At 45.8% G+C, this 24,921-nt stretch overlaps 3 protein-coding genes across 3 annotated transcripts; 1 reads left to right on the top strand and 2 right to left on the bottom strand.

The window, feature by feature from the left end:
• The first annotated feature begins 2,715 nt into the window (after positions 1-2,715).
• Positions 2,716-5,952, top strand: kdelr3 (KDEL endoplasmic reticulum protein retention receptor 3). Its single transcript, XM_079178369.1, has 5 exons — positions 2,716-3,080; positions 3,587-3,687; positions 3,774-3,932; positions 4,164-4,416; positions 4,839-5,952. The coding sequence occupies exons 1-5, from the start codon at positions 2,990-2,992 to the stop codon at positions 4,880-4,882; spliced, it is 648 nt and encodes a 215-aa protein (XP_079034495.1). The 5' UTR covers positions 2,716-2,989; the 3' UTR covers positions 4,883-5,952.
• Positions 5,953-6,159: 207 nt separating this feature from the next.
• Positions 6,160-7,506, bottom strand: LOC306709208 (GTPase IMAP family member 7; the record flags this gene model as incomplete). Its single annotated transcript, XM_079177271.1, has 2 exons — positions 6,160-7,190; positions 7,473-7,506. 2 exons carry the CDS (start codon positions 7,504-7,506, stop codon positions 6,160-6,162), a joined length of 1,065 nt encoding a protein of 354 aa, XP_079033397.1.
• A 1,176-nt stretch (positions 7,507-8,682) lies between these two features.
• On the bottom strand, positions 8,683-23,434 carry LOC306708850 (ankyrin repeat and fibronectin type-III domain-containing protein 1). The gene is made up of 19 exons (XM_079176804.1): positions 23,328-23,434; positions 20,922-21,119; positions 20,295-20,568; positions 19,987-20,187; positions 17,914-18,027; positions 17,493-17,590; positions 17,115-17,205; positions 16,342-16,449; positions 15,663-15,762; positions 14,982-15,111; positions 14,701-14,820; positions 14,341-14,447; positions 13,922-14,036; positions 13,452-13,618; positions 12,883-13,060; positions 12,514-12,676; positions 11,705-11,871; positions 11,143-11,347; positions 8,683-10,693 (listed from the first exon to the last, which is right to left on the bottom strand). The coding sequence occupies exons 2-19, from the start codon at positions 21,081-21,083 to the stop codon at positions 9,963-9,965; spliced, it is 3,231 nt and encodes a 1,076-aa protein (XP_079032930.1). The 5' UTR covers positions 21,084-21,119; positions 23,328-23,434; the 3' UTR covers positions 8,683-9,962.
• Between the last annotated feature and the right edge of the window lie 1,487 nt (positions 23,435-24,921).

Below are 24,921 nucleotides of genomic sequence, written 5' to 3'. Positions count from 1 at the left end.
TCTGTTAGAGTTCTGCTGTTGAAGATGGCATGAAGAGAAACATGACAGGGGCCATGTGAGAGTGAAATTGGACTATTTCAGTCGAGTTTTAGGCTTTCATACACATAATGGGGGAGAATAAAGCAATTGCAACTCTCAAGGACTGCGACCACACATCAGGTCAAACCACCAAAAGACATCTTAACGTGAATGATGGGTACAGCAGGTTAACCGATATAAACAGCAGACCATGTTATTGAGCATTTCTCTGACTTATTTCTTGAATTTCTGAGCATGTAACGTTGGGGGAAAAAATGTGAAAGCTATGTTAAGAGTTTTTTATTATCCCTGCTCCCCATTTAATAAAGGAAATACTGTGTGTCATTGTTACATTGATAAATAGGTTTCTGATCTAAATCCAAACTATGTAAAAGTCAAACTGAGATGTTTTAAAACCTTAGATTGTAGAGAATACATAGGCTTGGAAAGTTGTGATAATGCTGAAGCTTTAAAAGGAGACTCCTGGTGATTATGTTGAACTCTGCATGACTATAAAAATGATTCCACCGTATTCATTACCTTCAGCCTCGGTTTTAAATATAATCGCAGCCATTACCGGCTGTAGTGTCAGCGCTCACAGCTGAGCGGAGCCTTCGCCACAGAGGGTTGAAAAGACACTAAATGACTGTGTACAAAAAACAGTAAAAAAAAAAGAAGAAATAAAAAGATGGGCTGTGTATGATGGGAGAAAAGGAGGAGGTGGAGGGTTGCAGACAGACCGATCAGACGGTCATTCAGATCATCATCATCTGAGGAGGATATGACCATGCAGACCGGCCTGTGTGTATGTATAAATAGCCACTAATCAGGCCTGGGTGTCAGATTAGTTCCCATAACCCTTTGCTCAGCAGACACTCATTATTAAGGTAGCCTATGTGTGGGTCAGCTCGGTCCAGAGGATGTCCTTTACAGTACCTTTGGAGACTAATAAAGCATCTTTTTATTGCATACGTTGTATACAATTGTCTGTTTCTTCTTCTTGCCCCCCTCTCCATTGCTCATTTATCACTCTTAACGTCTGCTTGAGAGTGATACTCAACTTGAAGAACCTGTTGACAGAGAAAGGGACCAGCCTCTGTACAGGATGCTTCAGGGGTGTACACAGGAGCTGCGTGGACTCTCAGTTGGTACGCGGTGCCCCCTCACTTCTCTGCACCACCACGGATGCATTCTATGTAGGCCGAAAAGCCTTTCCTCTGGCGCCCTGTGCTGATTTCACTGCATCAAACATAGGAGTAGGATGTAGGGGAGCAGGACGTGTGCGATGCCAGAATCCAGCTGCACTTTGTGGGTTAAGAGGGAGGACGAAGGAGGCGGTGGAGACGGTGGGATTTGATACGAAGGGAGACACAGAGTGGTTTTAGGTTCTCACTGTGACTCAGATAGCAGAATTAGGAGGAAAGGGAGGCGGGTGGAGCGGAAGTGCCAGAAGACGGGGAAGACAGAGAGGGTGAAGAGTATTTTAGAACACTGAAAAGCAAGACTACAATGCTACAAGCCCTCACTGGGTAGACGAAAGATTATGAGAGACGGTATTCTATTGCATAGGACAGAAACTATGATGTTTGTTCTCAAGACTCATCTCAATTTAAATGAGAATAAGACAAATAGAAACAGCGTGTCACTCAGCTGGAGAAGACTCAAAATGCTGTTCTCTCTGTGGGATGGGATGTTTTGGAATTACAATCTGTCACAAATGATTATTCATCATCTACTGTGAAACACGACGGCTAATGAAATCCACTAATGTAATCAGTTTGAATCATTTCAATATGATCTGATTACGCCATTTTTGCATGTTATTAAACTTAATTAAGCGTGTCAACGTCTCAATCTGAAGACAGTAAATATTGGTGTATGATTCATGTAGAGACCATCTGCCAGAGTTGATTAAGGAAGCAGGTAAGACAAGGCAATTTATTTGTGATGCACATTTCACACACAGAGGCAATTCAAAGTGTTCCACATAATGTTTGTTTTTTAATTAAACAGGAAATACAAATAAGACTACGATACACAAATGAAAGGGATAGCTAAATGAGAAAAGACAGGTAAAGATGTAAGTGCAACATGGATAATAATGAATGTTTAAGGTTCAGACATATACGCACAGGAGAAAATATCTACAGTGTATGAGATACCACTCCTTCGCTCTTGGGTAAAGAACTCATCATCTATCCACTATTGCGATCTGATGAAGGCATAAATCCCTCAAAATCACAATGATACATAATTTTGACTACTTTAATTAAGAACAACTACATGTTTTATGTTGTTTTATGTTGATGTTTTATTTTCCTCCTCCCAAAAGTGTTCTAATTCCGTATTGCCTGCAGCCTGTCGCCATCTGTTGTTTAATCAGGGCTCTACTTCTTGAGGATGGCTCATAAACCAGTCAAATAGTTTCATGTTACCATCAAGCAACACCGGAAAATGTGGGATTTTGCCCTCAAAGTAAAACGGTAACATCATTTAAAATAACTAATTGTCTTATAATATTTATCAGGTTTTTTTTTTACCATACTCAAGGTCAACTGTATACAGTATATTGGTTATCCTATCACCAGACTGCGTGTTAACTAATGTAGCTTTTACTTTGAAAAGTCAGAACCGGAAAAGGATACATGTGTTTGTTGCCGGTTAGCTTGACGCTGCTTCCTGCAGTCTGAACTGTCAGCCACGTCACCTCCTCTGAAACAAACTTTCCTCCGAGACACTCGCGTACACATCTGAGTAAATGAGTGCACTATCTGCTCACCTGCGTGCGTTTAGGTAACGAGCCCACGAGCTACCGAACGGACTCGGAGTTCACTGCGCAGCTGCGAGCTTCTTTTTAGCTTATTATCTCTTCCTGTCACTTTGTGCACTCGCAGAGCGCGGTTGCTTTTTGGCCTGTAAGGAGTTGTATTTAGTTTTGTTTTTGTTTTTATCGAAGCGGAACATAAACAAGATGAATATCTTTCGTCTGGCGGGGGACGTGTCACATCTGGTGGCTATCATCATCCTGCTGCTGAAGATATGGAGGTCCAAATCCTGTGCTGGTAGGCTGATACCAATGACATCACTGCACTTTCTAAGTTGCGCGTGGGATCGTGCAGCCTAACTATGGCAATATGCATGCAGTTGGCGCAGCGTAGATGTATCAGTCATTCACAAATGCACAGAGAAGTCTTGTTGCTGTTATCAGTAAAGTCCGTTACGGAGGGGGTTATGCGTAATGCTGAGTGGTTCTGTAGGAGTGGAAGCGACGTGGCATGTTGACAGAGAAATCTGCTGCCTGCTCCACCTATTTTAGAGCAGCTTTATACTTGTATAACTACCCCAATCTGCTGCATGGCTGTCTCCTTTTGCTGTTAAATCATCAAATTGAGGGAATCATGACATTTTCCTTCTCATGTCTGGGAGCTGTCCCGAACCAGAGAGTGAGACAGACACACTGGACAGGGTTTAAAACCTGTTTGTCCTCTCTTCCTATGTGACCAGAGAGTGAGACGGACACACTGGACAGGGTTTAAAACCTGCTTTTCCTCTCTTCCTCTCTCTGTAGGCATTTCTGGGAAATCTCAGGTGCTGTTTGCGCTCGTCTTCACCACCAGGTACCTCGACTTGTTCACGGTCTTCATCTCTCCTTACAACACGGTCATGAAGGTAAGACACACAGTTTTACACACACACACAGTGTTCACATGGACTTTCATGGCCGATATATAATCAATATTGGTCTCTGCTCTCAGGTGGTGTTCCTGGCTCTGGCCTACGCTACCGTGTACCTGATCTACATGCGCTTCAGCACTACCTACAACTCTGAGAACGACACGTTCCGCGTGGAGTTCCTGCTGGTGCCGGTCATCGGGCTGTCCTTCCTGGAAAACTACGCGTTCACCCCACTGGAGGTATATAAGCACTCAGTCCGCAACTTCAATACATTTGGGTCCAAGTGTAGAACAGTTTAGATCCCTCCTGGCTCATGAGCATGCAGCTCGAGGGATTCATGGTCTGTTTGAATTCAGTTTTTATTAACGCTACGGGTCGCCCAGATGATGCACTTCTTCTCATTTTAATACTTTGTAACGCCTCAGTTTAAGAGTCCACTCATGTGTCTCCCTCCCACTGGCTCCATCCAGATCCTGTGGACCTTCTCCATCTTCCTGGAGGCGGTGGCCATAATGCCGCAGCTCTTCATGATCACAAAGACCGGCGAGGCCGAGTCCATCACCACCCACTACCTGTTCTTCCTCGGCCTCTACCGAGCCCTCTACATAGCCAACTGGGTGTGGCGCTACCACACCGAGGGCTTCTTCGACCAGATCGCCGTGGTGTCCGGCGTCGTGCAGACCATTTTCTACTGCGACTTCTTCTACCTTTACGTCACAAGGGGTGAGTAGAGACTAAGGCAAAGGGGGCGGCAAGTTAGTTTACAAACTACTGGCTGTGGGGACGTGATTTCACCTCTGATCTCTTTAGATCAGCTGGAAGAGCGCTGCAGCTTGAGCACTCGACTCAATCACCTCATCTATGAAATATCAAAAATAATGACAAAAGCAAGTCCGACTGATGTGATACACAGTGGATCTATGAGTCAGACAACTAGCCTGTGTGTTGTGATTTACGAGAAGTCGTCCGTTAATGACAATGTCTGCTGTGTTGTTCGTTGTTAATCCTGCTTTTCCAGTTCGAGGAGGATCATTTTCCTTCTTGGCAGCAGCTAAAGCAGAACGTACGCTCAAACGTAGCTCAGGAAAAGTTTCCCTTCTCAAGCCCGCTTTGTTCTTCCTCTCTGTCCTCCGCCTTGTCCGCAGTGCTCCGAGGAAGAGGAAAGATGAGCCTGCCGATGCCCATTTAAACCCGACACCTGTGCCCGCGACAGCTCCTGCATCTGTTTTCAAGAACGGGACTTATGGTCTGACGTCATTCTGTGGACCACAATGTGTGCACCTGACTTTTTTTTTTTTTTAGGCTGTGATTGGTACTTTGTGTGTGAGTCTGCATGCATACATGCACTGTTGTGGTCAGAAGTTTTGGAGGACGTATGTTTGTTTGTTTGTTTGTTTTTTCTTCAGAAGATGCAAATGTGACACTAGAATTTCGTCCCCGACGTGCACGTGGAACTCAAAATTCAGGCGAGTGATTAACGCTATGGAAACTGTGTATTTCTCTGTATTTTGGGACTTTGGCTCTGGAAACAGTTACAGTGTTGAATCCACTAAATTGTACTGTCAGATAGATTGTATGTAGCCTCTGAGTTAAAAGCTGTAAAAGGTCCCACAGTTTCATGTCAAAGCGTCCTACACTTTATCCAATCACCGCCACGTCTGACAAACTTCCCTGATTTTACAATCATGACAAATATATTGTAGTTTTTTCTTTTTCTTCTTTGAGATTTGTACTATTTAAGTCAAGTTCATTGTATTTATACAGCCCAATATCACTAATCACACATTTTCCTCAAGGGGCTTCATAATCTGTACATCTTCCATAAAGTGTCTTCCTCTTTGGATGAGTAATGTCAGACACTGCCTGAATAGCTATAACTGCGTTCTATGCAAACAATGTCTTTCCTTATTGCCAAGTATGTTTCACTTTTTTTGTATTTCATCTTAATCCTCGTCTTTCATATTTTCAATGTAATTCTTCATGGGAGGGGAAAACAAGGGCTAAACATTCTGTCGTGTCTTAAATGAAGCCAAAGATGGAAAAGATAACCGTTAATGTTTTAGTCAAACAAATGCTGTCCTCTTTTCCTGGGTTGTTTCCTTGACCAAACTGTCTTTTTGTGTCGGGGATGGAGAAAAAAAATGGCAGTAAAGCGTGTTGAACTTCTGTAAAAGATAAATCTGTTTTTTAGTACAGTAAGATGAATTGCACACTATTTTTTATGACATTACCTTTATTATAACATGTGAGTTCTCTCAATTCGAAGGTGTGGCTTTGTTCTTTGTTACCAATCCACATGGACCAGCATCACACCAGGATGTTTACCTTAGGGTGCGCACACACACACACACACGTATTCTTATTTGACAGTATGGTTGGAGAGTGCTGCTGCGTTACATCACGTCACACATCATCCCCTCTACATTGATCCAAGGTTTTACTGCAATCGGGGATACTTGACTTTGTTCAACGAGGTGTCTTCAGGAAGGTTTTCCTGTGCTTGTAGAACACCTTGCTTCCTTCCCTCACAGCTCCTCCCACCGCTTTTGCGGCCGAAGTGATGGAGAGCGGCGACGCTGCCAGAGCCGCTGCCCTCTCCACCACCTTCACCTTCCTCACAGCCTTCCCTTTCCCATCCTCGTCTTTCCCCATGATCCCTGCCCCCTCTGCGGCGCCTCTCCCCACCGCGGTCAGCAGCTCGCACCAGAAAAGCCTCTCTGCCTGTTTCCTGGCCTCTTCTTCCTCCCTCCTCCTCCTCTCCAACTCTGGTCTCTGCTCCTCTGTGTTCTGAGCCGCCTTCTTAGGGGACTCCACCTTGGGTCCTCTCTCTCCCAGAATCCTCTCTTGCGCCTCCCTGATGGCCCTCTCGGCCTCCTTGAACATCTCTTTGCTGTAGCAGCCGCCTCCATTGCTCGCCACGGTCTTGTCCACCTTCTTCAGGAGGAGCGCGACCTGCTGCGAGCACTCCGCTGTCTCGTCCCGGTCGCTGTGGTCAAAGACGTGATACCCTCCGCGGCAGCTGCCGACGAATTCCGACAGCTCGTCGCTCTCCCCCAGGAAGTCCTCAATGCGTTTGCCCCGCAGCCGGTCCCCCCCGGTGAACAGCACCATGGTGAACCTGGTGGCTCCGGGTCCAAACGTAGCCTTGATCCACTCCAAGGCGTCCCTCTCCTCCTGGGTGAACCTGCCGAGCTGCAGGGTCACCAAGAAGGCGTGGGGTCCCGGAGAGGACAGGGCGACGCTCTGTCCCACCTCCGCCATGACCTCATCGGGGGACAGTCGCGTGTGCAAGAAACCCGGAGTGTCAATCACGGAGATGGTCCGCCCGTGGACGGTCCCGGTCTGTCTCTCGCACCGCGTGGTGACGGAACAGGGGGAGACGGTGACCCAGAAGGCGGACCTGCCCAGGATGGTGTTGCCTGAGGAGCTCCGGCCGGTTCCTGTCCTCCCCAACAGGACGATCCTCAGGGGTTCAGCCTCTGATGATGCTTCACAGACTGTGGCAAAATGACACGTCATAGTACATGTATATTTTATTATGTATATTATCATCATTATATAATAATAGGAACATCTGGCATATTTAAAGCAGATATTGTAAAAAATACATTTTACTTAGAGGATTTCCGACCAAATTTTGGGCTCTTAATTAATGATGGACTTGTTTCTTTTATTTTGTTTATATAGCATATATTATACTGTTTCTTTATATAGCCTGTAGTGCAAAGGCACAGTGCTGTAGTCAGCGACTTGTGTGGCAATAACAGTAATCGACATACCTTTATGTGACGCAGCATTTTCAGATGACGACATCCTAACAGGAACTACAAGACAAGTCCTTGGCTTTGCGGCTTGTTTGGTGACCGGGCATACAGGAGACGGATTCCGTGTGTTTCTTGCCTTTATTTGTCATTCAATTAGCGCATTTCAACCGCAGAGAGCATCGGTGCAGCTGCAGTCCGTGCAGGAGCAGAGAGGCGCTATACACCCACGATATGATAACACCATAGAGGAAAGTTACAACTGTTAATAAAACGGCTCTTTACCAATCCAGCGACCCACACTACTGGTGTTACTGTTGTCATTGTAGTAATCGCACAACCAATGAGTTGCACAGAAGTATTGATGATTTGGTATTGCAGTTCCTCGCTGTGACCGCTGGAGGGCAGTGAAGTCTCACCGCTGGAGTCGCAGGTCAGCACTGACTCCACGGAGCGTCAGACGCACACTTATACTTTCAGTGAAAACAAAACAATTCATTCAAAACAATAAAAAGATGCGGCTGTGTTTCTAATATCGACCTGCATTGAGTCACACAGAGCTCGTTCCATCAGAATATAACTCGTCAGATAACCATTCAATCATTACAACCATAGAGTAATAATAATTAGTAATGGGAAAGCTGAAGCCGTGGCTGTTCATTTTAGGGAGAACAAATGATGACGTTCTGCTTCGATCTCCTAATCAGTGACTGTTTGATGTTGGGAAGAGCTGGCACTAAGATAGTTAGATATGTAATGTATCACACTCCCTTGTCACATAAATGTTATTACAACGTGTGTCTACTTGGTTTAGGCTACTAATTAGGAACACAGCAGGGAGAGGACCCTCCACAGATTGTTCAACTAGATTAAAACAGAATAAATCTCCAAAATAGATGTACCCATGTTTTCGCTTTATCACGAGGATGAGATGTGATTAATGTGACAGTTACACTGAGCTATGGTGGATTTAGATGTGTCAGTAACGATGAGTTGGCCTTAACGAGTGCAACTGGGGAGTGAGAGGATGTCAATCAAACACATTCTGGACACGCCCACATGAAGAACAGCGCTAATTAGGCAGAACAAGTGAAAACACCTGTTAAAGTGCCAGCAGGGCCTTGAAATGTGGTGCTGAAAAGGTACAGATTTGTAATTATTCCCTTTTTTTTTCCACACAGGAAATAGAAGAAGTTTAGAAAAGGAAACATGGAATGCTGAAGCAGTACGTGATTGCAGGCAGTATTTAATAGGATTTTTAACAACAATAGTTTGGGCTGTTTTAACCCACTTAACAGTTTAATACATAATGACCATTCATGATGTATTTATCTTATTCCTACCAAATATAATGACCCCTAATTAAAAAAGAACCATTTGTGGACTTTTGTTTAAAGGCACTGAGCTATCCCGTTCTGTTAGACTGTACTCTATTCTTGTATTTTCAGTATGCCTGCTCTGCAGTAAAGAAACAATAGCAGAGGTTCAACCAGAAAAAAAACGACCAATTCCCAATCTTTGAAAAACATTTGTGAAGTCTGCATGTTTCATGCAGGAGGAGGTAAAGATCCGGTAAATAAAGAGGCAACAATGTAAGGCCAAATCTCCTCCAAAGCAAAAAAAAACAACCGACATGAATGGGTGAATTAGAATGTTGTGCATTGTCCTTGACATTTGTTGCACTGTGTATGCCACATAGTAGGCAAATAAAGGAAACGTATGAGTACCTCTGAATAGGCCTTTGTAGTGAAGGACTATTTGTGAAAAAATCTGAAGAAACAGGAGAAAAAATCATCTTCTACGTCCTTCTCACAACTGTAAGTTGACGTCTTGAGTTTTCTTGCAGCACCCGCATTTTGCCTTTTCTTTCTTGTCTGATTTTGTCTTCTCTCATTCGATGCCGAGGCTTCAGCTTGAAGTGGAAGCTGGATATCAGAACTGGCAAACTGGTAGGACCGACAGCAGTACATGTCAAATTAACAGGATCATACATCTTGCTGCTGTTTTGTGATTCCACAAGTGCACACAGGTAAACCAAAAAGAAACGATTCAATTACATATTCAATATAACAGCTTTTTATAGACTGCACTTCCATTTGACTGAACTGTATGCATCTAACGAGTTTGTTTACTCGCTCCACCAAGCAGCGATGTTGCTTTATGCTGTAGTGAGCGATGGAGTTTCAAGTCATAAAAACTACTCCTACAGCTTAGTTTTTGCACATAAATGAGCTCTAATGAACATTAGGAAAGACAAACCACAGGGCCGGACATGTGCAAATATCATAAAACGTGTGTTAGATGAAGTCGTATCTAGATAACGCTTGAATTTTCCTCCACAGCGGTTCATGTTAAACTGGACAGTTTGACACAGGTAACAATGACATTTCCAAGCCCCGCGAAAAAGGTCTAACCAGGATTCTCTGCCCGTAAATCAACTGTGCTGCAGCCCACCGATTTGGTTTTGAGTCGGTACAAGGTCGAAGAGGGCTGGTGCCTGAGCTGATATCAGGATGAACCGTCAGCTGGTCTGTCCCACTCCACCTGGCTTCTCAATGGAAAGCTCGCTCCCTTGCTGGGAACCTGCAGCGTCTCTGTATCCCCTGGAGAGAAATCCCAGCTCAAACCAGGCACGTCACCGCCTGTGGCATTCACTGTGGCATGGGAGGCAGACATGTCTGTGTTCTCACGGTGAGTCTCTATTACACTGCTGCTGCTGCTGGTATAGAGCAGGTTGGGCTGTGACACCCCGCCGGCTGAATTCTCAGAGTCAAAGAAGGTGTTGCTTTCGCCAATCCCCAGTCCGAAGCTCTCCAGCATATCCAATACTGACGGTGTGGACGGGCCACTGGGGATCTCCTCCTCAATAAGGCTCAGCGTCGGCAGGATGTCCACCAGCTCTGCCATCTCCATCGGCCGGATTACCTCAGTGATGCTGGGAGGGAAGTCCTGTTCCTCGCTGTAGGACTCCTGTGTTTCCAAAACTGTGTAGCCCACTTCAAACTGTGCGACAGCACCAGGCTCGAGTCCAGATTCCAATAAAGCGCAGGCACATCCTAATTCTGACTGGCCGAGGCTTGTCAAGTCTACAGTCGACTGGGCGGTGATGTCTACAGGGTATCCTCCCTTGGCGACGCCCTCCATTAACAGCGTGGCCTCTTCGGGGACAACCATGATTCCTGACGGAGTGGCGACCTCAGCAGACACCACGTCTGATGGAGTCCCACAAACTAAAGACTCTGGAAGGGAGATGGGAAGGCAAAAAGAGCATTTTTAAATCTTAATCCTCAAATTACACCATTCAATCTGAAGCAAGTTACAGAAATTAAATTTGCAGCTAACACGCTAAACTAAAATGTTTCATATAGCTCCTATAGCTAAACTAACATGGTAAACATTATACAAACATTTATCTCACTTGTACATAGTATCCTTTATACATTATTTTATTTTTAGTATACACTCTCTCCCTGTGATGCGCCACGACATATTTAATATCTATGGAAATGTTGACAATAATCGCAGGTTTAAAGACACAAAATAAACCTATAATGGGGACTGTGCAGCTGAAACGTGGTAACTGAGTACACATACTGTATGTGTTATTTAACTACAATTATAACCTTGTACGTTTTATTTCTTTGACTGTCTCAATCCTCACACACACACACACACATCTTTGTTTTACCTGCAATGGCTCTCTGTGCCTGTATGCGATGGGGCCACGTCAGTCTGGCAGTCAAGCTCTCCTCCTCTTCCTCACCATCAGGACATGGCGGCGGCTCTCCTCCCATCACCAGGCCAAGAGGCACCGCCCCAACCCACTGCTTGGACCGAACGCACTGCAGACAGTCCATAATCCAGCGGGCATCCCTCCACACCACATCCAGACGCTGAAGAAACGGGTAAATAACGAGCATTAAAGACACTGGAACAGTTGAATTAGCTAAAGTACAACCAAAATTAGATTTAGTCATCCCTTTTTTACAGTCAAAAATGATGTCTACTGACAAATTTCCTCCTGGTGATTATGTGAAATTCTCCAAATGTAATATATTTGGGCTGCTAACTTAATCAAAAACATTGTTGGGTCGAGTAAAGCCCTCATTTTCTATTCATTTCCCTCATTAAACATATATTAATCACAGAGGAAGAGATGTATGAAAGGAAAAGCAGACAAAAATAGCTTTGAGACAACCCCGGTGGATCAGTACGTTGTCCCGTCCTGTTTCACAAGTCGACGATCTTACGTGGGAAAGCTCCGTGATGTGGTTCAGGCGCTCTCGGGCCTCCTGCACCTCCTTGGTGTCCAGCGCCTCCCGCAGAGCCTGCTGGGCCAGATGAGAGTCCAGCTCCAGCTTCACCCAGGCCTGGCAGTACTGGGACAGGAAGTCTCGTTCATAGGACCAGAAGTGAACTGGTGAGGAGCCGGAGTTGAGAGGGGAAAAACAAATCACCACAGAGAGAAAAAAAGCCTCAGAACTCATTAGTGCTCTTTATCAAGCCTTTAGCGTGGGAATTTAAAAAAAAGGGGTCAAGAGGAAAGATGGATTTAAATTAGAGACGAAATAAACTCTCAAGTATGGATGAAAAGGAGGATCAAAGGACTAATTAGATGAGGAAAAACAAAAGAAGTGACTCATCTTCAAAAGCAACCAACAGACATAATATACTTTCCAGTCAAACCGGCAATGGTTGAAGTGCATTTTCCTTTTGGGGGTTATCTAAAATTCTTTACTTTAGCTCCATAGAAGATGAAACAACATATTGATCTTCTGACTTCTGTCACTTTGTTCTTATGTGGTGCTGCAATTTTTGTTCACTCAAGCGTCCCTGGACTGTAAGCTGAAAATGAAGGTTATGCTGCCAGTTATTTTATTATATCCTCAAGGTCCACAGTGGTCCCGGTTTGATGAATCACAGAGGTTGTTTTCATCTTTCAGCCTCGCTCCCCCTGCCTTGTTGTGGGCGCTCTCTCTCAGCAATGCATAAAAACACCGTTGCTACTATTGTGAGAGAGATCCCGTATATCTATGGACAGCTATAGCTCTCCACCTACCCAGCTCAAAGATCTGCAGCGGCATGGTGAGACCGGGCTCTTTGGTCCCCACCAGAGGCCAGTAGTTGGAGCTGAAGTCCTCACTGGGAGGCAGCAGCAGCAGCATGGACAGCTTGTCTCCAAACTGCAGCAGCTCCCGGGTGTACACGCCGTACTGATAGGCCTGTCACAGACACACAAGAACATGTGTGAATGTTTGTGAAAACCTGTTCATGTTGAACTGAACTTTTACCCAGAAACCAACCCAGCCTAATGATAAAATACTATAAACACAGACAAACCAAAGCGGTTCAGAATTATCTTCTCCTGTTCTAAACAGTTAATACCACAATTGTTCAGAAAGGAGAGCGTCAGAAAGCCTGTTTTTACCCTGTAGAGGGGGATGTTGAGCTTAGTCAGGAGGTGTGCGATGGCCGCTCTCAGAGACATGATGAACTCCGCCAGCCCGCTGCTCTCCATGGCGCTCTCGTCCTCGCCGCTCAACAGGTTTGGAACGCTGCCGTTGGCCGTGGTGTAAACGTGGCTCTGAAGCCATGCCCACTCCTCTCTGTCACACAACGAGCATGCAGTTAACACAACATCACTGTAGAAGGTGTAAGAAGTATATAGGATTTGGATCGCTTTGCATGTTGTGGCCCATTAACGACTTCAATGCATTTACTTTATGTTCAGGCAGAGCCTTTCCCCAAAGCATTTTGTCACGTTTCTGGATTGATTTTAATATATTGTAAGGTGACGCAGTCACATGGCAGCTGCGTTGTTGGTGTAGACCTATTGGGGAAAGTCCAACATCCAAGAGATGGGAGTTTGCAGCCAAACAGCATCCTTTCTATGCCAGGAATTACCACATTTAGAATTTCCTTTTTTTTTAAAGCAGCATCTGTGGCACGATATGCTTCGGAGAATGCTCAGTAACACACATGGTCAGACTGCATTACCTGGAGACGTGGGCATTGTGTCGGACCCGTGTGTGGCAGAGTACATTGGGCAGCCTCTGGGGCACCAGGACCCTGATCTGTTCCACCGAGCTGCACAGTTTCAGGATGCCGACGTACAGACCCGGCTTGGCGCACTGAACGCTGTGCCTGTGGAGGGCTAGTTTCTCCTGGACAACAGAGAGAAGCCGGTGCGAGGTTAGGGATTTTAAGAGATGTTAATCGGATAATGTGCTCAGAATGCGGTTTTATTTGGCGTATCTCATTTTGTTCTGGGCTTCGCTGAATTAATTCCATTGCATTTTTCAGGGCTGAGTGGCACCAGAGAGAAAACCACGGCTCATCGATCAAATCAGGAAAGTCGATGAGCTCAAACACCACGCACTCAGAGCTCATTACATTCTGTTACACTGCCTTGTAATATTAGACCCCTTTTCTGTGTGCCTCCCTTTTTTACGTAAACCCAGGCTCACCCTGAGCTGATCGTAGAGCATGTCCATGGCAGTGGGCTCAGGCAGCAGAGGAGTTCTGCTGCGGTTCTTCTCCAGACGAGCCAGGGGCATCCAGTGGAGCGGAGGGTCTGGAGGGCTTTGAGAGGCGCACACAACAAAAGGTTCAAACGAAATGCAACCACATGGAACCGCCAATGAAAAGATGATTAGTACGCGTTGGCGTAACGAAGCCAGTATGACACCAAAAACCAACAGAGAGGCTGGATGTCTCGAAAGCCTCATTCTGTATTTGTGCTAAGCGAGCCCAGCCTGTTGTCTGATTAGGATCTTATCTCCCAAAGGAGATTCAGATTTGTCTTCTTGATAAAGCCCAGCACATTGATTGAAAAATGCTTTGTTTCATTGGATAAAACGGGAGGAAACGAAGGACGCTTTCTCACCCGGGAGGGTTTGGGAACTCCTTCAGAGTCACCAGTAAGACGTTGCCCTGCCGGTCTTTCAGAGGCTCGTAGTACACCTGGCCCAGGTGCATTGTCCCCAGGGAAGACTGGCGGCAGAGGGAGGTGGAGGCGTAAAACAGACACATGCAGATGAATAAATGTGAGCGCGTTGGGGATTAACGCAGTGAAACACACAAGTTCTGGGGGTACAGGTATGCAGCTTGAGATAGGGAAGCGAGGCACCAGAGAGAAAAGCACTGAGAGCAAGACAAAGGAGAGATATTAGGAGGTAATTTAAATAGCAATTAACCCATTTGGATGCCTCTCATCGTGCTGTGCGTATGCGGCTTAACTTCCTACCTGCAGCTGGGAAACGGCTCTTAAGATGTTGTGCCTGTTCTGAAGGAGGGAGGAGGAAGATGAATGAGCGGAGGAAAGGGCCTGCTGGAGCCAGGGCACTTGTTGCCATGCACAGGACAACTACAAGGAAAGAAATACATACATTTATCAACTGCGATTCGCACAGAAAAATTCCACAGCCTTCATTCTGAATAATTACATCTGTAGAACTGATAAATGAGACGATGGAAAAACAATTCACGGAAGACATTTGCGTTAACCGCGTTCCCAACGGAGCTTACCTTGGCAAACCAAAGAAAGTCGTGGGTGATGGAGGTGGAGCAGCACTGGATCTCCACCAGCGGGATTTGATCTTCGGCCGTCACCAGGATGTTTTCCTTGTGGTAGAACACAGTAGCCAAGTACACGCCCCTGAAACAACCAATGCAAAGACAGAACAAATGACGGTAGGACACATGTTTTTGCTCAATACGCCGATCTTCAGACGGCGCTGTCATCACCGTCGACCGTGAAGGACACTTCACCTCATGGCCAACTTGCGTCTTCATTCAAAATAGCATTTTCCTTTATCAAGCCACCACCTTTCCAATGATCTATGTTGTGTTAAAACACTTTTTAAAAGCCACGCTGGGCTTCCTATTCTTGCAGTTACCCTTTCCCTACTTGCCTTGTTTATCCATTGCCATCTAATGTAGTGTGGTCTACTTAACACTTGTGGTAGCTGAAGCCTTGAGCTGCCACGTCCCACAGTTAAGTGATTTCAAACATCGCCCCGTTGAAAGTACCACTTCGCTACTCTTGAGGCTACAGCAGCTTTAATGTGACTGCTGTTCTCCTTAATGACCGTAACAGGTAGGAGTTTGGACTTTGTAGTCGACACTGTTGTGGTCGCCACACACTTCATCCGTTACTCCCCATATCCTCAAGGCTCAGTGGGACGGGTGAGACAAATGGAGCGCTACCTCTGCAGGAGACGAACAAACTTGGTGGCGGACTGGAACAGTTGTTTGATGCCTCGAGACACAGACAGCCGCTTGCTGGGACTCTGGGGCTTAGAGCTCTCTGTGGAGCGGAGCAGAGGGAGGATGAGTCGGGATGAGAATCACGTTTTATCTGCCAAAGCACATTCACTGCGCACGCACACCGATATTTGAATGGGCGAGGGGTGGGGAGACGATGTCCTCTGCAATGAGAAGAGGTGATGCAGTGCATGCTGCTGAGATAAAACGGTGTGGAATAAGCATAAAAATCTTTCAAGTTAGCATTTCGGGACCTTACGAAACATCATAACAATAAAGGTTTGATGTTCTCAGTGTTCATTATGTACAGCAGAAAACAAGGTCAAACTACCATGACATTTGAAAAATACAAGAAATTCTGATTGCAAATCTCAGGTTGGGAAAACGATAAACACGCTGTCATACTGGGAGGAGAGATGTTTTTTAGTACATGATAAAATAATGGAAGAAAATTGGGACTTTGCTGCCGTTTAATGCCAAACGTGTATAAATTAGGTCATGCAAATAGCCCAACAATGTTTTTTTCTTTTCTTTTCATTGTGATACAGTGATATAGTTTCATATATGGACTCCTATATGCTTGCTTCACAGCAGCTGCACTATGCAAAGACCCGGGTGTTACCTGTGCAGAATCCTCTGTAATGTGGCTCTCTGGCGTCTTCCAGCAGTTTCCTCACCAGTCCCTCGTGATTTCTGAACTGTGACTTCACGCCGATGCACTCCCTCCAACCTGCGCAGGGAGAAAGAGAGAAACTCTCAGGTTTCATGCAATCAGGGAATAATCATTAAAGACATCAAGAACTCATTTGCAGGAGAATCCTGAGGACTGAATTTTTTTTTTTTCTTTTTTCGATCTTCGTGATTCGGAGAGAGCGAACGCGCGAGAGACAATCTGTGTGCCGGGACTTGTTTAAACGCTGATTCATTCCGAGCCGCTGACGTCTCCGTAAAAGTTAGAGTCGATGTTCAAGTCAAATTGTGTTACCTAACTGACACTGCAACATGTTGAGTATCACTGATTTGGTAGTACTTTATATTTGCATTTGTATACATATGTTTCCCTTTGTGTGGCAATGTTCCTTTCACAGTATGAAGTGGAAAGTAACAGTGCTGCACTGAGAGAGAGAGAGAGAGAGAGAGAGAGAGAGATTACGAGGCCAATTCAAACTCAAAGCACAAGTACAAGGCCCATTGACTCGCACTGACATCTTTAATTCCAGGTTTTTTTTCATATTTCATTAATCTGCCAGCCGTGAGTGGAATCCACTTTTTCCACATCAAGCTTGACGTCAGCCAACTTAATTTCATTACTCGCGGACAGAGAGGGAAAGAATGGAGCCCCCTTCGGAGCGCTAAATCTGCATTCATCAAAGTTAGCAGCTCAGAAATACTCACTGGAGGGGGCAGCGCTGACCGGAGTGGAGCACTGAGGCGGGCCCCATCCTTTCACGTTGTAGCAGCTCACTCTCACGAAGTAATGCGCTCCCTGCATTTGGAGAAGCACCAGACCGCCAAATTATCACCGTGCATGTTAACCTTATAAAATCGTTTATTTCCGAGACAAAGGGATCACATACTGCTGTCATTATTCATTAATCTGGTTCAGTAAGGCAGCCGAGTGGGGATAAGTGCTCTCTTATGGGAAGTGGTTCAGCACAGTCCATGATGATGTGGGGCCCTATAAACAGAGTCTGGGTGTAGGTCTGGAGCTAATGCGTGATTGGATGCCCCGAAACTATTTTCAGCATGTGCTAAGCACGCCGTCTGACTTACTGCTGTGAGCCCCTTGATGCTGTAGGAAGGGTTCTTGGTCTCCGAGACTTGGGCTGAGCCGAGGATGCGTTTGAAGCTGGCTGAGGTGCTCCATTCCACTGTGAACACAGAACAATCCCACTGACAGATTATTCTCTGGCTTTGCTCAAAGCCCCCATAGGGGAGAACTAAGGATTTGAGTGTTTACAGTTTCGGGAACTTGCTCATACCTGAGCTTAAACTACCCGTGGCTGAGAAGTATGTAACTTATGCAGCTGTAAAGCCAAGTAACAAAAACAGAGAAGCCAGGTGAGCTCCACGACTACGAGGCTTTTATACCCTCCACCCCCTTAAATGATGTGTGACACCTTGATTGTATTTATTTAACCATCCGGTCCCTCTTTATCTATAATATATCAATGTCTGGTTGTGCACCACCTACCTCTGTAGCGGGTGATGAGCCCGATGGTGTGACCTTCTGGCTCTTTGATTGTCACAAACAGAGAGGATGTGCTGGTCACCAGTATGGACACATGACTGGGAGGCCCGGGGAGCTCTGGTGTAAAACATTTAGACAGACCACTGTTCAAAACGAGCACTTCTTAGCTCTGAGACTGACTGAGACAAAATACAACAACCACACTGTATGTATTCTGTGCTATTGCAATGTATGTTTTTATTATAAAGTAATACTAACCATCACACACATTTGGCTCCTGACATGTGTAGTTAGTGTTAATATTGAGCAGCAGAACAGCGAACTCTCAAAGGACAACCACATGATGAATAAATCATTTTTGTACTTTGGAAAAGAATCTCTGGCCCAATCCCAACGGCCCCCTAAGGCCTTAAACCCTGAACCCTCAGGGACTTACTGACGTCACCTGCAGTTGAGTGTGAGAGACTGTGGGTTTTTATTTTGACTTTCCCTGATTTCCAGGCTCTTTCCTCACAAGATGAGAGGTCATTTCAAAATAATCTATTTACTCGTTTCTGTCAAAACGGCTTCAATGACTAAATGAAATGCTTGATGAATAAATCTGTGTAACATAATCTCTGCTTCCATTCTTCTGATTTCATGTGCTTTTGTGTTGCATTTTTACTCCTTTATGTTTCCGAGTGAATTTAATATGACGGGCTGAACACTCGTGTGTCTTTTCTACGTCTCCGTGCTTCCACTGGTTACCCCGTGTTTAACGTCACATTGCTATGAATTGTGGGTAATTCCCCTTGGGCAAAGTCTGCATTTAAATGCTGACTTTACGGAAAGGGTTCATAAAGGGCCCCAAATGTCTGCGAGAGAGAGACTCGACTGATTTGACAGCGGGACAGCCTTAAACCCTCTCACGGACTTTGCGGGAACGCGCCTCAAAGTCCGTGAGAGTGGAGATTGCGAGTGGGCCTCTGTGTCCTGGCCCTCAACCTAACCAACCAGTGATGCTAGTAAAATGTACAGCTTCTCCCCGTCGCAGCTGTGTGTTGTCCCAAGGCACTGAGTCTCCACCAGCTCTGTGGGAGCTGATCTGCTGCTGAGCCTGCACTCTGACCTGCTTGCTTGTGAATGGAGACCAGTGAGCAGAGTTTCTCCCTGCGGGAATCAGCAAACCATCTCAATAACAACCGTAACCCCGGCACCAGCTAAACAAGGATTCCTGCAGCGTGATCACGTTGTATCGCATTCATATTTAACATGTTGTGCTTTGAGCTGACACTCCTATCCAGAGAGTATTATTCATTTCAGTGCACCAAGAATGAAAGTCGGCGCCTTATTGCCCTTACAATAACACCGTGATCATAAAACAGTCGGGGAGGAGAACTAAAAGCGTTTGAGAGATTAACGAAATGAGAGCTTAGGAGAAACATTTATACGGAGTCATTTAAGTAGGCGCAGAGGGGATCATCACATCATTCTCACAAAAACGAGAGCTTGAAGCGATGGAAAGACGACTTGAGCAGCGCGGTGCAGGGGAAAGGAAGGAGGAGAGGAAAATAAACGTCAAGCCTTGAAGGCATTCAAGGCGGAGTGTGGATTTCTACGTGTGCATCCACCGGCACCAAGGTTTCAATTTTGATTGCAAGCAGCCACTGGCAGCCGGTGGACAATGTGTAGGGCCATGGGAGAATTTGGAAAGGTTGATGACAAGGCAGTCTGTTGAAGTTTGGAATAGTTGAGAGGGATTGGAGTGACTTTCTAGAGGCCAGCTCGGCGTCACAAGAGTCCAGACAGGAAATCAGTCAAACTGAAGCGAGAGGCAGGGCTGAATACCTGATCACTGCGGTGTTGTTGTCAGCTAGAAGTGATGGGGGGGGTTATGTAGAGGAACGTTGGAAACAAAGTAGCTCTACCTTGTTGAGATTGAGTTTGAAGAGGGCAGAGGGGGGGGGGGAGCAAGAATACCAGTATCTCTAGCTAGAGGGGACTGAAAAGACTGGAGGAAAAAAATAGTCATGTGACCTAGTTTGTGTCCAAAGCTGTGCTTCACGAAATGCCACAAGCTGACCAAAGACCACTGACCTGTGTTTAGGAAGTTCCGTCTCATGCGGCAGTACAGCTGCAGCCGGAGGCTCCAGAGGCGGATGTGTCTGTGGACTTCGGCCTGTGCCTGAGGCCCTGACCCCGCCTTCTTCAACAGCTCGTTCTTCCTCTCCTCCACCCGTTTGCCCGCCAGTGACACCAGCGCATCCAGCTTAAGGGCCCACTCTGCTGGTCGGCACACTGAGCGGAAAACGCAGTCCAGAGGGAGCATGAATAGGATTTGCATTGAATTAAACCCATCCACTTCCAACAGAATGTCCATGATATTTCAAAAGCATGAGACTTACAAACAGGGTTATGTCTGGCCCCCGCCTTTGTCAACACATGGAGCAGAGGGGAATTGTGGGTAAGGGCAGCCACGTCCAGGGGGACCAGGCCCTGGTCGCTCACCCTGTTCACCCCCTTCTCCCTCTCCCTCTCCCAGTCCTTCTCCTTCTTCTCTCCTCGCTCCCTGGTGCTGCTCCCTCCTCCTCCTCCTCCACAGTTGGTGTGGTCTCTGGACAGCAGGCTTTGTACGGCCAAAGTGTCCTCATTTTCCACTGCCTCCCACAGGGTCTGGTACTAATGGGGAGCCGGGTGAAGGGCCAACAGCCGGTGGGCGGGTGAGGGAGTGAGACGGAAGGAAAGAATTCATATCGAACGAGAGATTTATTTCATGAGATATAAGTGAAGGGAGCTGCTGCGCATGGAAAGCGGCAACGGGCGGAGGCGGTAACAGCGGACACATAAATCAAACCATAAATCAGAGCAGCAGTCTCGCCTGGGATAATGTATTCACAGTTACACCGAGTCAGCATGTAATGTCAAAAGAAGATCCCGTCATTTTTAGATAAAGACAACCTGCCAGAGGACGGGCAAAGTATCCCCCCCCCCCCCCACACACACACACAAAATGACGCCGTATAATATCTTACAACATCTGCAGACTTGCTCAGGTGTTTGGGTGCGACCATCTCCTTGGCAACAGATGACTCTCCACCCCTCAGTCTGACGGACAGGTTTCGGTAGATGCGTTTGGGCGAGACGGGGCCGAGAGAGCGCCGGCGCTGGAGCGGGTTCTTCATGGACACTGACATGGCAGGAGAGGAGAGGGAGAACAGGGAGACAGGTAGCTGAGGAGAAGGAAGACAGAAGAGGAAATAGTGAGGGATAGATTAGTTAGAGGGTAAGATTAGGACCTAGGAGCCATGGAGAGGGAAGATGGGATGAGAAAAGTGGCATTTGAAACAGATAACAAAGAATTACAACATGGGGGAGAAAGAGGAGACTATGAGAGAAGGTGAAAGTCATCAGAAACCTGGAGGAGTGCTTGAATTGAGAAGGCAGAATATACAGTCAGGCTCACACAGATTCCTCTGCAGTTGAGTCTAGGCTGAGCTGAGTAGCGCTGCTGTGTAGGTGGATAAATGGATAAAAGTTATGCCCGAACTCAGCAGATGAAAAAATGCCTGGCAGCATATGTGCCTCTCACTCTTCTCCCTTTTGTTCCCTCTCTTACTCTCTATTATGCGACACGGGTTTTATTCGCTCTGAATGGAGTCTCTCGGCGCACAAAGCAACCGACCCATCAATCCAATTAACTGAAGAAAAGCAATCTCATGTAGGGGAGCCAAAAAAAGTTTCTCCTCATAATGAATATGAATCTCCTCGCAGCATCAGCTTGACGATAAAAATCCATCACCGTCACCGCCGTAATGATGGTTCATTATCAAATCCATCGCGCTTTCGTCGTTACAATCAGTCACTTTTGAGCCTGAAAATCTGTCTTGTTTTTTTTCTTTCTTTCCCCCAACCCTTGGAGCAAATGCAGAATGGCATACACCCCCCCACCCCTCCTCTCATCTTCAATCATCACGTCTTTCTTACATTTGTCACTGTCTTTCTCCTCATCTGCTTTCTCTCATCTCTCTTTTTTTTTTGCAGTTTGGCGGGACTTTCTCGTCTGTTCAGTTCACGTCAGCAGGCAGATCTGAGGAGCATCTTTGGAAGAAGGGAATATATTCAAACTCCATCCTCTCTGTCATCTCTCCTCACCGCTTTCCCATCCAAAAAGAAAGACTCAAATTTCAGATTTTTTTGGGGGGGGCGGGGGGGGGGGGGGTTTAACCTCCGTCAAGTCAAGTCCTGGTGTGCTGAGTAGTCCACTGTCCTTGTGTGAAAGCGAATACTCCCCTGGTTGGTGCTATCTGAGGACAGAATCTGAGGGCTCTGGCCCCAATGACGCCACATGTCTCAGTGACACATTGTACCTGCTACCTCACTGTGGGGCTCACCGGTGTGTACAGTACCCGCACTGCCTGCATGTGGGGATGCTGGCGTATTGTATACGGCTAATACCAGTCACTGTTATTGGTACAGTTTCCCCCTGTTTGTTTGTTGTGTCTTACATCAGTTGTGGAAAGTGCTGATGGAGCAGTTGAGAGAGGAGATAAGCTTTAGTGTTTGCCTTCGTCTTTGTTGTTTTGGGGCAGCGCAAAGATAAGACCAGGCAAAAAACACCTGGGAGGAGAAGACGAATGCGTAACTTAAAGCGAACATATGCTAAGTCGTGAACACACACACACACACACACACACACACACACACACACACACACACACACACACATACACACAATAGATTCATTGTGGCTTTGTTGCATGCCAGTCTCGGGTTGTGGTGAAGTTGGCTTTTTTGAATTTTTTATCTAACACACTGAGGGTAGAGTATGCTGTGTGTTTGCAAATATACTTTCTGTTCCTGTCAAGTTGAGCATGGAAACATCTGATGACTAATATTTATAATCCCACAGGAAGTAATGCAGTACATTCATTTGTGCAAATAAACCACAGAGGAAATCAACCTTCAAGCATCTAACTTTGTTTCCAAGAATGCATTTTGTGTACATTAATGTATGTGTCCTATAGATTATTCAGGGACACACATTGCAAAAGGCAAAATGAAGACATCATAAGAAGCCAGTTACAGATTATGATAGTTGGAAAAAAAAAAGCCACAGCCGAGCAGTAGGCAGTGAATGTTTCAGCATACCAGATTAATGACAACCTAAATCATCATAAAAGGTTGCTTTACTTTTAATTAAAGTTTCAACAAAACTATAAAAGACCAAGAAGCGTTTATAAACGAGATTTTGTTTTTGTAAACCTAGAAGAGTGATATCATCATATAATATGGAGTATAGCTACTAGCTATCTACAAGACTGAGAAAAGCCATGTGGAAAAACAACATGAATCCATAGTTAATCATATGGCGCCGAATGGAGCAACGGGGTCAATCAATGTGCACAACAGGTTAAAGTAGTTGAGTTTTCATTTCTTACCGTCAGACGTTACTCTCTCTTTAATTGGCCCTTTTCTCCAACGCTGCCCCGGTGCCTCCACATGTTTTTTTTTAATTAAATAACTGTCTGTTAGTCAGATATAATCCATCGCACCGACTTCAGGAGTTTTCACCTCTGAGGGTGAAGCGCACCTGAACGTTGCACCCGAGAGACTGAGAGACTGCCGCTTCTCCTGCACACACACACATACACACACACACACACACGCGCGTTTTTTTCGTCCCGCCCCCTTCCTACTTTTATCTCATTCGTTTCTCAGCACCAAACTTCATTTTAAATATCTTAAAAAGCGCTTTTTTCAGACTATTTGGGGTCATGGTTTACATATTCGGAATGTCCTTTTTAAAATGCATGATATCGAGACCCTCCAGTTAGAGACTAACTGGTGTAATTGTTGTATTAACAATGAATGCAGGACTATCTATTGTCTGGGCAGTGAAGCAGCACCCAGTCCTCCAATATTTTGTCTCTAATGCCGTTAAATATGTACACAGGATGACCACAGTGAGAACAGCTGTCATTGTTACCTTTGCTGTGGCTGCTGCCTAACCTGTACATGTCGTTGTCACTGGAAACAACCATAATAGCAGCACTGAGTGATGGTGTGACACAGTGTGGGTTGGTGACTGGAAAAAAAAAGGTATAGGGCTATATTTAGGGTAGCTCAACGCCCCCCAATGACGTCTGCTGTATGTAACTGGGTGTCTCTTAGTATATTACTGCATGGTTGTTTTACACTACTGATCTGTATGCGCCTGTATGTGTGTGTGGAGGGGTTATACACAGGAAGTGGTTCAAGTGAAATGAGAGAAAAGAAAAGGCCCCGCAGTGATGAGGCAGATGCTTGCACGTTAGGACTCCACTTATTCTTGGACCGAAGCTAAATCCATTTGTCTCTGTGCTTTATTGGCCCCCCGAAGAATTCTCTTATGTGAAGAAGTTGTCAAATAAAGTTGACCGATATGCATCGGCTCCCACCTGAGAGGCACTTTGTCTCTTTCTCTGTTGTCCGCCCCCCCCCCCCCGAGGGGCCAATACGTCTCTGAGACTGATGGATTTAGCTCCTGTCCAAGTACAAATGGAGACTTTGGAAACAAATATTTTCCACCTGCTTGTCAGAGGTCTGCTACTATATTCAGTCAGCCACACAAGGCGCTGACCACTTCCTGCACATACGTCTTGCACACTGAGACACTTTGAAAGATCTGCCCGAGTGCATGAGAGCACACACACTCTTGCACACTGTCACAAAGAAGCTCACACTCATGAGGCAGAGCTGAGCTGGCTTCACTGTGTGTCAAGCACTACTTTGATGTGCAGTGAACTCTGTTTAAGGAGAAGTAGAGAGAGAGAGATTATAAATTGACACGTTGGTAGCGGTTGATACTCGCCCCCACGCTCCCATCATCAGATAGTTGCCGTGAGGCTTTTGTTGTCATGGTGATAACCAAATTGTGGCCTTCACTGCTAAGTGATACTGCAGAACGGTCTCATGCATCCCACTATCCCCGGCATATTATTCAGCAATGACATTCCTTGGAGGCTAAATTGATGCTGATGCATCATTTTGAAG

The sequence above is a fragment of the Pholis gunnellus genome (assembly GCF_910591455.1).
Source record: "Pholis gunnellus genome assembly, chromosome: 17".
NCBI lineage: Eukaryota > Metazoa > Chordata > Actinopteri > Perciformes > Pholidae > Pholis > Pholis gunnellus.
This window is presented reverse-complemented; position numbering and strand designations above follow the sequence as displayed.

What these genes read in the sequence shown, in the direction of transcription:
- kdelr3 (XM_079178369.1), top strand. Translation starts at nt 2,990, where the DNA reads ATGAATATCTTTCGTCTGGCGGGGGACGTGTCACATCTGGTGGCTATC. An exon ending in GAGGTCCAAATCCTGTGCTG is followed by an intron (nt 3,081 to 3,586) that starts GTAGGCTGATAC and finishes CTCTCTCTGTAG; the next exon opens with GCATTTCTGGGAAATCTCAG. An exon ending in CTACCTTTACGTCACAAGGG is followed by an intron (nt 4,417 to 4,838) that starts GTGAGTAGAGAC and finishes CCTTGTCCGCAG; the next exon opens with TGCTCCGAGGAAGAGGAAAG.
- LOC306708850 (XM_079176804.1), bottom strand. Translation starts at nt 21,083, where the DNA reads ATGTCAGTGTCCATGAAGAACCCGCTCCAGCGCCGGCGCTCTCTCGGC. An exon ending in GGTCAGCGCTGCCCCCTCCA is followed by an intron (nt 16,450 to 17,114) that starts GTGAGTATTTCT and finishes CTCCCTGCGCAG; the next exon opens with GTTGGAGGGAGTGCATCGGC. An exon ending in GCTGCAGATCTTTGAGCTGG is followed by an intron (nt 11,872 to 12,513) that starts GTAGGTGGAGAG and finishes GCTCCTCACCAG; the next exon opens with TTCACTTCTGGTCCTATGAA.